The sequence below is a fragment of the Talpa occidentalis genome, unplaced genomic scaffold, assembly GCF_014898055.3.
Source record: "Talpa occidentalis isolate TD23 unplaced genomic scaffold, MPIMG_talOcc4v2.1 talOcc4.16, whole genome shotgun sequence".
NCBI lineage: Eukaryota > Metazoa > Chordata > Mammalia > Eulipotyphla > Talpidae > Talpa > Talpa occidentalis.
Window position 1 is genome coordinate 80,980,440 of NW_023601653.1, and position 16,120 is coordinate 80,996,559.

Below are 16,120 nucleotides of genomic sequence, written 5' to 3' on the forward strand. Positions count from 1 at the left end.
AACAACTATGAACCAGAGACACTCTATGGGGGGTGGGGAGGCGGAGAAAGGAGGGATTGGGGTCAAAATTAGAGGGTTGTAGTTGTATGGGGAATATAAAAATAAAATTTAAATTAAAAAAATTAAAAAATAATTTTAAAAAATGTTGATGTATAAGGAAGAGTCAGGGGTGACTTTGTCAGTGTCAGCACTAAATAAAAGCCAAGTTTAGGTCAGGATGAGACATATGGGATAGAAACTGAAGAAAATTGGCCTAGGGATCTCACCCTCAACATTTTCCTAATTCTTTGAGAGCAGCATGATTCTTTTGACTAAGTCATTAAAGGCTTGTTTCACTTGTTTGTTCCTCAGAGTATAAATAAATGGGTTTAACATGGGGGAGATGGAAGTAGTGAGGACTGACACTCCCTTGTTAATGGTCATCTCATCTTTTGCTGAAGGTTTGACATAGATAAAAATACAACTGCCATATGTGATAGAAATCACAATAATATGGGACGAACAGGTGGAAAAGGCTTTTGTTCTTTGCTGAACAGAGGGGAATCTTAGAATGGTTCTGATGATATACATGTAGGATAAAACCACACACAAGAGAGTCATGATGAAGATCAACACAGAGCAGACAATAAGCAGCTGCTCTAGGAACCTTGTATCTGAGCATGAGATGTTCAGGATAGCATTAGCATCACAGACAAAGTGGTCCAGGGCATTAGAGTCACAGAATTCTAAGTCCAGGACCAAGGAAAATGGTGGGAATAGGGTCAATAAAGTCATCATCCAACAGCAGAAGACAAGCCTTTTGCAGACCTTGTCATTCATGATGCTCACATAGTGCAGGGGTTTGCAGATGGCCACGTACCGATCATAGGACATGATGGTCAGGAGGAAAAATTCTGTTATTCCAAAAAGAGCTATAAAAAATACTTGGGATGCACAAGCATTATAGGTAATGGTCCTGTCGCCTGTTGATAGACTGTACAAGAAGCTAGGAATGCAGGCAGAAGTGAATGAGATTTCTAAGAAGGAAAAGTTTTGGAGAAAAAAGTACATGGCAGTTTTGAGGTGAGAATCCACTAATGTGAGGAGGATTATGGTCAGGTTTCCAGTTATACTCAGCATGTAGGTGATAAGTAGAAATATGAAAATCAGAATCTGCAGTTGAGGGTCATCTGTCAATCCCAGGAGGATGAAGGTGGTTAGTGTTGTATGGTTTCTCATTCCTGGCTCCTGACTTAGTCCCAGTTTGCCTATGAAATTGAGAGAGATAAAACTTGAGAAGATGATGGGCAAAATAGTTTACATGGATTTTGTATAGAAAAATCAAGCATTGGATCTCACATGTATTTTGTGTTGCTTGATAATGAATATTTTTAAATAATTCATGCTCAGCTCTGTGACATGTCATTTGATAGGCTTGAAATCCACCTTTCAAACATTTTTGACCACAATAATGGTAAGATACACATTTTGTAATATTGTGTTCCCGGGCACACACTCATACACACATAAATACGCATTCATTATATCAAGGAAAATTTTCAATAAAATACTGACTCTTAGGATGCCCTGCTCCATTATTTTCTAATTTAGCTTATTTAAAATGAATATATTGGCCTCCCTGGTGGTGCATGGGTTAAAGTCTCCACACTATCAAGCTATCACCGCCCTAGACAGGGAGCTGACCCACATGGCACAGCAGACCTCCCCTATCTCGCCAGCTGCTCCCCTCAGCAGTGTTTCAGTAGATCCGTCTGTTTTGCTCCTACTCTGTCTCTGGTGAATCCTCTCACCACCCCCACCTCTGGCTTTCACCCCAGTTCTTGAATGCATAAAGAAATAAAAATAAATATTTTTAAAGAATGAGTATATCAACAAAATTGATTTTATAATGTACTAAATAACAACAAGTTTTTAAAGATCAATTTTTAAGTATTCTTTAAATAATGAAGTTCAAATATATTTTTCCATGATATTAATTAAATATATTGGAGCCTTTTAATTTAGACTTTGGAATACATTGGTCCATTCTCATTTGTTCCCAAGGGAAGAATGAGATCATGAATTTTAGCCTGTCTTTTTTCTAAGAAAGTTTCCCTTCTCAATAACTGCAATTTTACTCAATTTCATAACCTCCTTGAAGCATTTTTATTCCTAGAGAAACTGAAAACACATGAGGGGTGATTATGACACAAGATGTTTCCTTATCTGTCAGACAAAGCAGAACTGTTCAAAAATGCTTTTGCAGAGCCATGACCAAGCCCACAAAATTTATAAAAGACACTTTAATAATGTAGTGTATATACACAGGTATTGATTTATATGATTATGCACTTAAAATTTATATCATATTATCAATCTGTATTATTTGAATAAAAAGTTTTTTCTTACCTAGTGCAGGGTTGTTGTTTTTAGAATTTCTCCCCCTATAGGGCCTCCCTGGAGGCACAAAGGGTTAAGCACCGCACTATGAAGCAATCCACAGCCTCTGCAGCATGAGTTCGATCCCTGGCTGGCCAGGGAGCAACCCACATGGCTCAGCAGACCTCTCCTGTCTCGCCCACTGCTCCCCTCAGCAGTGCGTTTCAGTAGTTCTGCCTGTTCTGTTCCCCACTCTGTCTCTGATGAATCCTCTCACCCCCCGCATCTCTAGCCTGCACCCCAGCTCTTATATGCATAAATAAATAAATCTTTAAAAAAAAATTTCCCCCTGCAGTAACCGCAACTAAGGGGGAAAAAATCCTATATTGTAAAAAAATAAACAAGGATGTTTAAGGGTTTTTTTTTTTTTAAAGATATTTCCAATGACTTTCTGAAATTGTACCTTTACCTTATCTTCACTGATTCTTTGCTTTGGTGCAGAACCCAGAGAGCAATTTGATACAAACCAAATTCACTTATAAGTAAGAAAATGTTCTGTATCTAGCTGAAGAACATTATTCTTTTTCATGCTTGTCTGGCCGAAAACCTTAGACTCCTTGTTATCAAGTCACTGAAGTTATAATCAGTTCTACAAACATTAAATATATTCACCAAATGACGTCTATCCTTAGCTTCTACAATAATTGTCATTAATCCCTGACTTCCAACCTACTCTTCAAATGCTTATAAGGCTTCTAAACACACCTCTCCGCTGAACCTGTTCTTGGCCAGATTACCTCTGGCTTCTTTAGGTTTAAACAAGGTGTAGCCATTTTTATTTGCACATTTCATTGCATTTATCACCTTCAATTACTTCTTATTTCTTATGACATTCTAGACACCAGGTCTATACTCTATCCAGACTCTCGGATACAGCACAAGAGTACAAGTCTCTTCCTCTGGTCATCTTTATAGCATTATATTTCTCAGATTTCATCCATACGTCCACTTCTCTGCTTCCGCTCAGTTGCATTAAGTCCTAATACTTCAATTTAGCTTTTAATATTTGATAATTTCAAAATGTGCACTTTTGCTATGATCTCTTTGAATGTTGGGCACCTCCATTCGGCAATTTCATGCTTCCTCTAAGTGAGCATGTTCAAAATGGTATGTCTCATCTTTATACCTTTTACTCTTTGCCTTACTAAAACCAAAATCCAGCTACTAAAGCCAAAAACCAGCATTTAATGACCTACATTAGCAGTTGAGATTAAGGTATTTTTTTTCTTAGTTTAGCGCTATGTTGAAGCTCTAATGACATTACAGTTACTTTCACTTGACTTTGTTGTCTCCCTGACTTTAACAGGGAAAGATTTGTCGAGTGCGTGGGTCGGTGGGTGGTCTGATGATGATGGAGTTGTGGAGGAAGAGGCGCTCTAAAATCACATCACAGTGTTTTTGTGAAACTCCTTTATTTGGACTGTCCAGAAAACATTTTCATCTGATCATTTATGTCACCCCCGCCCCCTTCCATTTCTCATTTCTAACAAAAACCTGACTCTTAGTGATTCCTTCTTTTTTTTCTGTTTATACCCTTTGGAGGAGTCTTTCAGAATCTCCCAAAGCACATTAAGACCTTTGTATGGGTTTTGTCACATTAAATGTTTTATAGAATATTAAAAGATAGTTGGAAACAAAAAAAAAAATTCTTGGTTAACATAACTACCAGGGAGCTAAAGGGGTCTCAGATTTAGAGCTAATTGTAGATACCATTTACGCTCAGACCAAATTACATCATTTTTCAGATAAACACATGCAATTTGCAGCAACATGGATGGTGCTGGAAGGGATCATGCTCGGCGAAATAAGCCAGAAAGAAAAAGAAAAATACCGGATGGCCTCACTCATAGCAGGAATCTAGAAAACTTAAATAAGGGACCAGGAAAAAGAATAACTATAAGAAAGTGAAAATCAAAATCAACAAAAAACTATGAACCAGAGACAGTTTAGGGGGGGTAGGGGGAGGGAGGGGAGGGATTGGGGTCAAAATAAGGGGGTTGCAATTGTATGGGGAATATAAAAATAAAATTAAAAAAAAATGTGACAGGGGTAGTGGCCAAGCTGAGCAGGCTGGAAAGCATCTAACTGTATCTTAAATATAATTTCAATAAATTCAGTTGAAAGTTAAAAAAAAAACCCAAATTACATCATTTTTCATGTGAACTCAAGTTTAAAAATACTCTTACACCTCTTAATTTTTCCATCTCCCTGACTCTAATTTAGGGAACTCTTGCTTGCTCTTACTTTTGGTGGACAAAATGTTCTGAGTGGCTCATAAGCCATACCATAACCTATCAACGTAGCACTTAGAGAGTAACTGCATTAAAGCACAACAGTGCCAACCAAATTATCACTCTGTTTAGCAAAAAAAAAAAAAAAATCTATCCTTTTTGGACTTCCAATCAGGCTTCCTTCATGTACCTGTCAGAAACTTATTAAAAGCAGACTTAAATTCTGGATTTAAACCAACAACTGTTGTGTGACTGTTTCTCAGCCAATATCAATTAACACACTAACATCTACTAAAACAGTTTCACTCTCCAGTGCTTCTTCAGAGTCATCAATAAATTGAAAAACATAATTTCTTTCAGAAATTCCAATTAACTGTCTGTGAGTTTCACTTTATTGCTTTAAAGTACTCTTATATAACAAAAGTGGAGTGTCTCTATCAATCAAGTGCCTATGGGCCATAATAAATCTCCGAGTTTACGGACTCCATCACAAAGATGGAGGAATGAGCCTGGTTTAATGTTTCCAGACATGCTGGGAGTACTGCCAAGAGCTTTAGTATCACACAAGTAACAAATTATTAACAAAAGATAAAGTAACATAATTATATTAAATAGAATAGACAGAGATATAGAAAAAGATTACATATCCTTTCTTCCCTTCAATTTTGAGATGGTGACTTAACCATTTCTGGAAACCTTAGAAATTTTCTCCTGAATATCTTGAAAATTTTTTTGATATCATAATTCAGTTTCTGTTTAGTTCTTATATATTTTACAGAGCTGATTAGGTGTGCAGAGATCTTAATTATATGAGCAAATAACTTCCAATTCAGGACTGTTTCTAGAATTCCTTCATTTCATCTATTTTTGGATCACCTGCTATTTATTCACATACTAACCCAACCCTAGCAAATACATAAATCAAGTCAAAATCACAAATTCTTGCTTGTATTTGCTCTATCTCAATTAACTATTCTCATTTAATTTTGGCAAAACATATCAAAATATTTCTAAGAGAAAATAACTTTAAAGTCTTTCAAAGGCTTATGGTCATAATGATTTCAGCTGGTTATTTATACCTGAGCATGCTGAATATTAGAAGGTTGAAGAAAAATAAGTCTGTATAGACTTGTATGTGGGCTACTGCCACTCATGGACCATACTCACCTCACAAGCAGCTGTCTGGGATGGCACTGATTTATCTGACAATATCATCTCTAACACACATGACCAAGACTTTCCTTCCAAAGAATTTGTATGATTTTGAAATTTATTTGCTACTCCAAGATCTGAGGGAATATCAGAAGTCATCTCTGGTTGGGATAGACATGATATTCAGACTTCCCTAGACCATCTAAGAGTTTTTACAGTAACAAAATTAGTGTTTATTTCCCAAACATGAAATCAAATTATTATACCCCAGTCCTCAGTGAATTACACTGGTTCTTTTGTGTATTCTCTTGACCATGATCCCAAAGCATGCAACAGAGGAGACAGTGTCCTCAGAGAATGGAAGTTTCCACAATATCCTTCAGTGCAGGTCATTTACCCAAAATAAACACCAAATGAAAAAAAAGCACGCATATCTTTTCTTCCACTTGTTCAATATATCCAAAGCAGTTAATGGAGGCTAACAGAATACAATGATTCCTTTTCTCCTTCTGCAACATGTTTACCTTAATTACTATTCAGTATAAGCAAAAGTTAAATTAAGATCACAAAAGAAAAAAAAGTTAAGCGTAAAAGTAATAATCATCATCATTAACATTTCAGGTATTCTTCCAGATGTTTCCTGTGCATACATTCATATTAACTGATATATTCACAAATACGAAGATATTCTTTAAATGCTATTTTTCAAATTTGTTACTTAAAAACTTAAACTTTGCCTCAATAAGTACAAATGTGCATTATTACTTGGGTAATATTTCTTTTTGTGCATTCCATCATAATTTGAAATTAATTTGAATTAATTTGAAACCTTGTGTCTTTTTCCCCAAAGAAATTATTTTGAAAAAGAAAAAAATGAAAATTCTCAAAAATTTCTTCAGCAATCTCAAGCAGTTTTCGGTATACACTGAAGTACAGTTTCCACAGTATTTAAGTTATTGCTACCTAATGGCTTCATGGTTTTGAGTGTCATTGTAAATCCTATTTTAAATTTCACTTTCCAATTACTCATTGCTAGCACATAGAAATACAATTGATATTTGTTTATTGGCTTTGTATCTTATGACTTGTGATAGATATGAATTTGTCCATTTGTTCTAATAGCTTTAATAGAAATTTAGAATTTTATTTAAAACCACTCAGTAGTACTTTTTATTTATTAGCTTTCTCTTTTAAAATAATTTCAATTATAAAAAAGCAGCAAAAATTGTACCAAGAATTCTCCTATTTCATGATCCAGCTTCCCCCATCATTTTCATCTTTCAAAACCACAGAACAATGGTCAGAAAGGAAATTAACAACAATACTACCATCAACTAATCTACAGACCTGGGCCTCCGTGGTGGTGCAAGGGGCTAAGGTGCAGCCTATGAAGCTCTCCGCAACCACTGCAACACGTGTTCCATCCCCGCCAGGGAGCTACCCACATGGCACAGCAGACCTCTCCTGTCCTGCCCGCTGCTCCCCTCAGCAGTGTGTTTCAGTCAGTCTGCCTGTTCTGCTCCCCACTCTGTCTCTGGTGGATCCTCTCACCCCCTGCACCTCTGGCCTACACCCCAGTTCTAATATGCATAAATAAATCTTTTTTAATAAAAACTAATGTACAGACCTTATTCAAAATTCAAACATACACTCCTTGTCAAACATACTCCTTTCCTTTTTTCATTTCAGAAAAAATATTTTTAGTTGTTATTATTTTTATTACTTTTTCAACAAGGTAATGTTGGTGTACAAGAGTATACATCTTGCAGAGGGACAGGATAATGCCCTTCAGGTGTACATTACCGCAGCACACCCACCACCAAAGCACCCATAAAAGTCCATAACAGTCCATGGAGCTTCCTCCCCACTGTGGTCTAACCTGGCTGCTCTTCTGGTAGCCTCAAATTTATGGTCAGATTTCTAAGGTTGGTTATTGATTTGGTTGTATCTGATCTTTTGTTTTCTCTACAGTCCATATTAAGTAACACCATCTGGTATCCATCTGGCTTTCTCCATCTGACTTACTTAACTTAGCACAGTTCCATACAGTTCCATCCATGTTGTCACACAATGCAAGATTTTATCTTTTTATAACTAAATAATATTCTATTAAGTATATATGCCACATCTTTCTGATCCACTCATCTGTCTTTGGGAACTTAGGTTTCTATAACTTGGATATTCTAAGTAGTGCTGCATGAACACAGCACTGCACATATCCCTTCAAATCAGTGTTTTTGCATTCTTTGCAATACCCATTATCTTTATGTGGCATTCTTAACAGAATTGAGTAATTATCCCAGTATATTTCCCTATCTTTTTCCATCTGAGTCATTTGTGCATTTACCATCTTTGAAGCCATGGATTTGATCATTCATTTGATCAATTCTGCTTCCAGAGCTTTCTCTAGAATTTTTTATTTCCTCTACTGTTTTTCTTTCATCTGGCACACTGTATGGATATTGGAATTAATTAATTAGATTTGTGGCAAGCTTTTGGATCTCAGTAGCCCTACTTTGGGCCAACCCCGTTTAACTGGGCATTTACACACAGGGATGGGTAACTTTGAGTGTTTAATTGGAAACTATTTTAACTATATTCTTTCTCTTTTCTCTATTGTACACTAATTGTATTGAAGTTCCTTTCCTTTGACAGTCTTATGTACTAAGGGTATGTTTGTCGTTATGTAGCAGGTGGCAGAACCCGTTTAGAGCAGGCAGGTTTGGAGTCCTGGGGTCCCCCTCATCCTGCTTGTTAACCCTTCCTTCCCTCTTTGTTTTTACCCCTTCCCCATCCCTCTTCCTCTCAGTGCTTCAGTTCTGTAGTCAATTACCAAGTGTTAGTTTTTAAGCTTGACTTTATCTGACCATTAATTTATTTACTTTATATTCCTCATATTAGTGACACTGCTGGTATTTATCTTTCTCCTGACTTTTTTCACTTAGTATTATCTCTTCCAGCTCCATCAACATTGCTGCAAGTGACATGAGTTTATCTTTTGTGCTCGTTGAGCAATATTTCATTGCGAGTCTATACAACATCTTCTCAATCACTCATCTGTTCTGGGACATTTCAGTTCTTTCCATAATGAGCTGTAGTAAATAATGATGCAATAAACAGGGGAGTGCAGGTTTCCTATCAAAGTAGTGTTTTTGAAGGTTTTGGGTAGATGCCTAGGAGTGGAATTACTGGATCAAATGACAATCATTTTTAATGTTTTGGAGACACCTTCATAAGGGCTAGACCAGTTTGCATTCCCACCAGCAGAGTGGGAGGATTACTTTTGCTCCACATCCTTGCCAACACTTGTTTCTGGCCTTTTTCTATATGGGCCATTCTCACAGGTGTGCGATGATAGCTCATTGTGGTCTTGATTTTCATTTCTCTAATAATAAATGATTGTGAACATTTTTTTCATGTACCTGCTGGCCATTTGAATGTCTTCTTTGGAGAAGTGTCTGTTTAGTGCGTTGGCCCATTTTTTAATTGGGTTATTTGTCTTATTTTTGTAGAAGTTTCTTGAGTTCTTTGTATCTCTTTGATACCAGTCCCTTGTCAGGTGTATGGTGTGCAAATATTTTCTCCCATTCAGTTGGGGGATCTTTTCATTTAGGTTAAGGTGGCTTTCGCTGTACAGAATATTTTTAGTTTGATAAAGTCCCAGCTGTTTATGTTCCTTTTTGTTTTCCTTTCTGTTGGAGACAAATCCCTAAAGATATCACTAAGGCTTATCTATTTTATGATTTTCTTCTATGTATTTTATGGTTTCAGGTTTTTCATACAAGTCTTTGTTTCGTTTTGAGCTGATTTGGGTGTATGGTGTGAGATCGTGATCTAGTTTTGTTAGGGGGAAAAGGCTGTCCTAAAGCTAATTCCATACAGACATTGTGGACTCTGCCCCCACCCCAGACCAAAGCCAAAAGACACTGGGAACTACAAATCCCATCACCACCAAAGGGAAGGTGGCTGGAACCTGAGGGTGGGGTTAAGCAGCCAGGTTTGGTATAAAACCAGACACGTGGGCTTTGGGGGATTCCCCATTTTGGCTTCCTGCCAGCTCGCAGCGCTTGGCCTGCTCTGAGAGTGCCTTTGGGTTTCCAGGTGGGTGGATCAGGTAGGACGCATTAAAGACTTTGTTTCCCTATTTTCTCCCTGAGTTGTACATTTCCTCAATTTCTTTTCCCTTGTAAATAAACCTTTTATTAACTTTTTGTGTGTGCCTGCAGTGGAGTATTAATAAGTCCTTTATTAACCCCGTGGGTGAGGACCCACAGCCAGTAACCCGTTTTATAGCAGGGCTGCTCCGTAACAGTTTCACTGTTTTGCATCAGCTCTCCAATTTTCCCAGCACCAGTTATTGAAGAGGCTGTCCTTGTTCCAATACATGTTTTGGCTCCTTTGTCATAAATCAGAGGTCCACATATGTATGGGCTTTTGCTTATTTTATCTCATTTATTTAACTCTTTATATCCTATATATATGTTGTTTCTTACTTAAAGCTCAAATTCTACCTTCTATTTATTCTTTTGTTTCTGACCTCATTCATGAATTTTCCTGGATTCTATTTCATCTATTTGATTATCTTATTGAGTTCTCATGCATCACTTGAACTTCCCTCTCTGAATTTTTTCTGTTTTTGATTTTCCTTATTAAACCTATTTTTGAACTCTCTTACAAAGGCAGATATAAATTTCCAGTTGTTGTGGTTAGATTCTGAGCTTATTTAGAAATAAAATTATTTTATGTAGAAAATACAAAATAATCTAAGAAAAGAACTTAGAATGTTCTAGGAAATTTAAGTTCATGAATACACATTAAGTTAATATATAAACATCAGTTTTAGTTCTATATGTTAGAAATTCAATATTTGAGAATAAATATTTTCAATGATTTCCCTTATAATAGCCCCCCAAGAACAATGAATAGTTGTTAAAAAAAAATCTAGTCATGTGCAATAATTCTAAACATACAAGCATACATATGCACACAAAAGCCCCTATAAAATATTGAAAGAAAGTAAATAATAATTAAATTAATGTTGGTACCATGTTAAAGAACTGGAAGACTCAATAACCTTCTTTTGAAAAATTAACAGTTCACATATTGGCCCATTAACTTAAAGCCAACTCCATCAGAATCCTAGCAAACTGTTTTTATGTAAATTTATATCTGATTCCAGAATTTATAAGGAAATGCAGAGAACAAAGACTAGAAAAACACTATTCCTATGTTCCATCCACTCTTCCCGTCATGAAATTATATTGGCAGTAAGAAAGAAAACTAGGTAAGCAAGAGACAATGGGAAATGTAGAAAACAAAACCACTGAATGCACCCCCTGTCGTGTGTCCCTCCTGGCTGTCTCTGCATCTCAGCTTCCCTGGGTGTCTCCTTCTCTACCTCAACCCCTGCCATATTGTCTGTAGAAACTTCAGTAATACTGCTCTTAAGGGCCTATCCTGCTCTCTCAATAACTGATCCACTTTTATAAAAGATCTGACGGCTTTTCTGTAGTAAATATGATGGCTGTGATGCTATCGGGTCCATGGAATTGTTAACAGTCATCTTGGATGAGGAGAGGGTGGCCAGTCAGCACAGGCAGTGCTGTGCTTGTTTTGATCTTCTGGCTCCAGTTCAGATGTCTCAATTTTCAGCTACTAGGCTTTGTGAAAGCTGGCACTGTTGAGCACTGTGGAAGGATGGTGAGGATCTCAGGACTTAGAATAAAATGGTGGGTCCTGGACACAATACACCCAGATCTGGCATTCTCAGTAAGCAGATGACACCATTGGGTTTAGCAGCATCCCTACATGTTTTGAGTATGACATAACAGTGATTAATAGCTATATGAATACCAGTTAGATCTATTTTAACAGGAAAAGTGGATGGAACATATGATCAGTGAAGTGAATTAAATAAACACTCATTGCTTAGTCCTGAAATAACATTTTAAGAACTAATAATAAGCTATCAGGGGAGGATTAACTTCAGTAGATTGCGTGACTGTGCTCTGAAACAGTAATCATCAGATGTGCTCCCAGCACTTGAACCATGTAAAAAGAACATAATGAGAATCCTTTTTCTCTACAACTGATGTTGTGGTTACATTTTTTATCTCTGAAGACTCTGTCCCATGGGAGCTCATTAATTTTTCCTTTCTTTTTTTTTCCAAAGTTAATTTCACTATAGAGTCATCAGTGGTTTGAACATGATCACCAGGGATACTTTTGTTGGTTCATTTAATAGTTCCCAGTGTTCTGTAAAGACATAGAACCAATAAAACACATTCATTTCTGTTACTGTAAATTAATAGATCAATCCATTGCTTTGAACAGAGAGATCAGAACATCTTCACATCCAAGACAAGAAGGATTCCAGCATTTATTTACCATTGGTTGTCCATTCTTTTAGTCAGAATTTGGGCAAATAGCTTTTAATAGTTCAGTGGAAGCTAGAAAGTCTAATGAGGGTCCATCTTTCACTTGCTGGCAAGAGCAAAGCACACTATTCTTTATGCCATTGTGTGTCATCTTGCATTTGAAAGAACAGGAAGAGAATTTGGGGTTAAAATTATGTAAAATTAACTCAAAATATAACCAGTAGCAACCAGAGTTTCCCAGAGCCAAGAAGGAATTTCAGGTTAAATTTCCCAAAAAGCGATGGGGAACCGCTGGAAAGTAAGTATGAAATGTTTGTTATGTATGTGCCTTGAGATTTGTGACAGGAACAATGGAGATTTTCCTGAAAGCAGAGAGTGTTGCGCTTTCTGTGAGAGAGTCTGAGTCCATGAAATAGCTTCATGCTCAGAAATGATTTGAAAAGTAACCTCTCAATTGCCACTTTCTTTTGGATCACATGACAATGAATCTGAATGTGATCCTTAATGCTGTTAGAGATGAGAATTATAGGTGAGACTAATCAGTATATTCTATATTGTGTAGTCACTTCGGTAGTATGATGAGTGGGGCCAGAAAAGGATATCAAAAAATATTTGGCTTTTTCTTAGACTCTTAGACCATGGCAGACAGGAAACTGTCTATCAACTATACCTGCTAAAAGGATCCATAATAATTATCTTGTTTGTAAGGATTTGGTGTCTCTGATATTGTTCTTTTACTGGTACATTTGGTCAAATAACTCATAAAAATATAAAGTAAGTATATGCTTATTATTAATTTAAAATATGGTGAGAAAAAGAATTATGAGTTTTTAATAAAATGGCCATGTAGATTAAACTGGTGCCATCTAAATTACATGAAAAGTTTTATAGTGTTAGTTAAAAATATTAAAATTAATACCCCAAAATTTTAGTAGCCAATGCCCAGGACTCTGGAAAACAGAGATTTTCACTTTCGTACGGTGGGAGTGCACACTGAGACACATTTTCTAAAGGACTAATTTGGCAATAACTGTGGGAATATGTATGGGAAGTCCTTTATTCAATATTTCTTTTTTTTGACCAGTATGTTTTATTTTGCTTTACTTTTTGCACTATAACATCATACAAGTTTGAGATGTGCATCATAAATTAAAGTCTAATATGCTCCATAATATCCACCGTGTAAAGTCCTGTAATTAGATAAGCTCTATGCAACTTACAGTCTTTATGCAGAAAGGACATCAATATAACGTGGAAAATATCTATTAGAAAACTGTAAATCTAAACAAAGATGCTAAATTGAATGGTGATATTGATGTTGGTCAATTAGATTTAAAGGTATGGTCGGGCCCAGGGGGAAATCCCCCAATCCCTCTGGGTATTTTTAAAAAACAATAATAATGATTATGTGCTCAATATATAGATAACTGTAGTTCTTTCTCCATTTCTCTACTTTTCTATTTGACTAGATAAATGAGGTAAATAAATATGTATTTATTTTATCATGGAAAATTAAGGCAATGCTAGTATTGTTTAAGAGAAAAGTAAAAAATAACATTCCATAATTTAAATTATCCTGGACTCCAGAAGTGAAAGTCATAAACTAGAACTCCAGTATTAAATGTAATTTCTTTGTGATAATAGTTTTTTCCTCTATAAATAATCATTCAAACAATGATGTAAAGTTACTTACAAAGTTCACTCCAGCCATTTCCTCTGAATTGAGGACACAGATTACATCTGTAACATTGTACCACACACGTAAACTTAATTGGGAGCCAGTGTATTGGCCAATATGAAGGGATGGAGCTCCACAGGTGAATGAGCCAAAGAGAACAAACATGTGGCACTTAAGTGGTAACATGTATGACTCAGGAACCCTTCAGATCTTAGCCCAGAAGAGCAATCTCCGCATAAGTACACTTTAATTTAAGGTTGCTGATACCCACAATCCATTTACCCCATAAGCCTTGATTGACAGTCTTAAGAGAAAACTGTCTATAAACAATATGGCATTGTGGCAATTCTCATCAGAAAAGAAATGATGCCTTCTGCAAGCATAGAAGTAAACAACACTTAAGGTATTGTGAGGCAAATATCTGAGTCTTCAATGAAAACCATTCATATAACAAAATAATTGGTGTCTCATGGGAAGATTTTATTTAGTTGTTTATTGAAGCAATCCAGATGCCCTGGAGATATTTTTGAGGCTGGATTATATTTTAAAAGCTAACATTTTAATTAGTATGAGCAACTGCACCAAATCCTAAACTTTCAGCTTTCCTGGAATTGCTAAAGCTTTGGATTCAGTTTGCTCTGATCAAATTCCAGCACTGACACTTTTTTAAGAGTCTATTGTCACCATCACTGGGAAGGGTGAGTGAATAGAAAAGGAAGCATGAGAAATGAAAAGGTACTCCTGATGGCAGTGATGTAATGGCGTCATTGTCATTATCCTCAAAAGAAGCAGCACAGGGAAAGAGTTTTGTAGGTCTACTCTGAGGATGTTAGCGATTTTTCAGCTTTTAAGAATATCTATACCTAACAAATAAGTTCTGTGTCTTTTCCATGTCATATTTAATGAGAATTAAATGTATTTTTCACTAAATATAACAGCCTGATAATAAGTGCTTTTTGGTGGAATATGCACAGTCTGAGTCTGTTCTCAGGCCGGAGTACTGAAGAGCACAGAGGTATCCTGGAGCAATGAATGACATTCCCAATGTCACACCAATAAGTGACATTCCCAAGGACAGGTGAGTTTTCAGAGAAAGGAATCAAGGCAAAGTCACTCCTTTTGCCAACTCCTGTTCTCCTTCCTCTGCCCTTAGGTGGTTGGAAAGTAGCCTAAGAAGGCATTTGGGAACTGAATTATCTATGTGTGACCTACAGAACCCCACAAAGAACCGTGGAAGTTTAAGGACAGGATTCTTTTCTCTGGGAAGTATCATCAGACATCACTTTTGTCAGTAATCTGGGAAGACTTGGGATGGGTGAATTGTTAGGCAACAGGTGGATGTTGAAACAGGAATTCAGGGAAGGAAACAAATAAGAGGCTATTCAGACTGATACATCGGAGCCATTCAGTCTCAAATACTTCAGTACATTACCACAAAAGGAAGCAAAGAAGAAATTCTGGAAGAGTTTGGGACTCAGAAAATTTCAGGGCAACCGTAGTACTGCTCTGAGGTTTTGCAAACATCAAAGGTTTCTCTAGAATGCTAGGGAGACTAAGGAATTATTTGAAAGAACAAGCATCACAAGCCACTAGTGGTGTTCTATTACCATAGGGCACAAGAATGATTTGCTGATGTGCTATCCTGACAGATGGGGAAATACAATTTTCATAAGATTTTTTTTTCTATAAGGCAATATGTATAGATCTCCTGCTGTACACTGAGTGTTGGGGCTATTGTGAGTGCTGGGAAAATCTCTGTGAGATTTTCATGGTTTTTCTCTTACTTTAAAATTGATCTTTAGGTCAGGAAAAAGACAAACCATTGATCTGAAACATACAGCAAGGGAAGGGGAGGGAGAGGGTCAAAACAGGGGAGGGAAGAGCATAAGGGACTGTGGTGATCAATCACGGGTGCTGTGATGGTGGGAGATTTACGGGGATTACATATAAGAGGAGAAGTCAAATATTGCCCAAAAATGAACAATGATGTAAGAAAATAAATATAAAAATTTTTTTGAATAAAATTGATCCTGTAACTGAAATAGAAATGAAACTTCAGATGGATATTTACCCAAAAGCCCATCTGAAGACCCAAGGTAAAACAGAGTTAGAAAATGAAGCACTTCTATGAGATGATTATGATCAAATAAAAGTTTAAAAATGTGTTTCTATTCAACTGTTTGGCAACTTTCTTACATAACTTTCTAAAATATTTTTATATTTTTTCAGACTGAAAAGTTATGATTTTTTATTACACACCCAAT

At 36.4% G+C, this 16,120-nt stretch overlaps 1 protein-coding gene across 1 annotated transcript; it reads right to left on the bottom strand.

Annotated features, from left to right (window-relative positions):
- Nucleotides 1-279: 279 nt before the first annotated feature.
- LOC119248463 (olfactory receptor 6C2-like) lies at nucleotides 280-1,218 on the bottom strand. Its single transcript, XM_037515419.1, has one exon. The coding sequence runs from the start codon at nucleotides 1,216-1,218 to the stop codon at nucleotides 280-282; it is 939 nt and encodes a 312-aa protein (XP_037371316.1).
- Nucleotides 1,219-16,120: the final 14,902 nt, after the last annotated feature.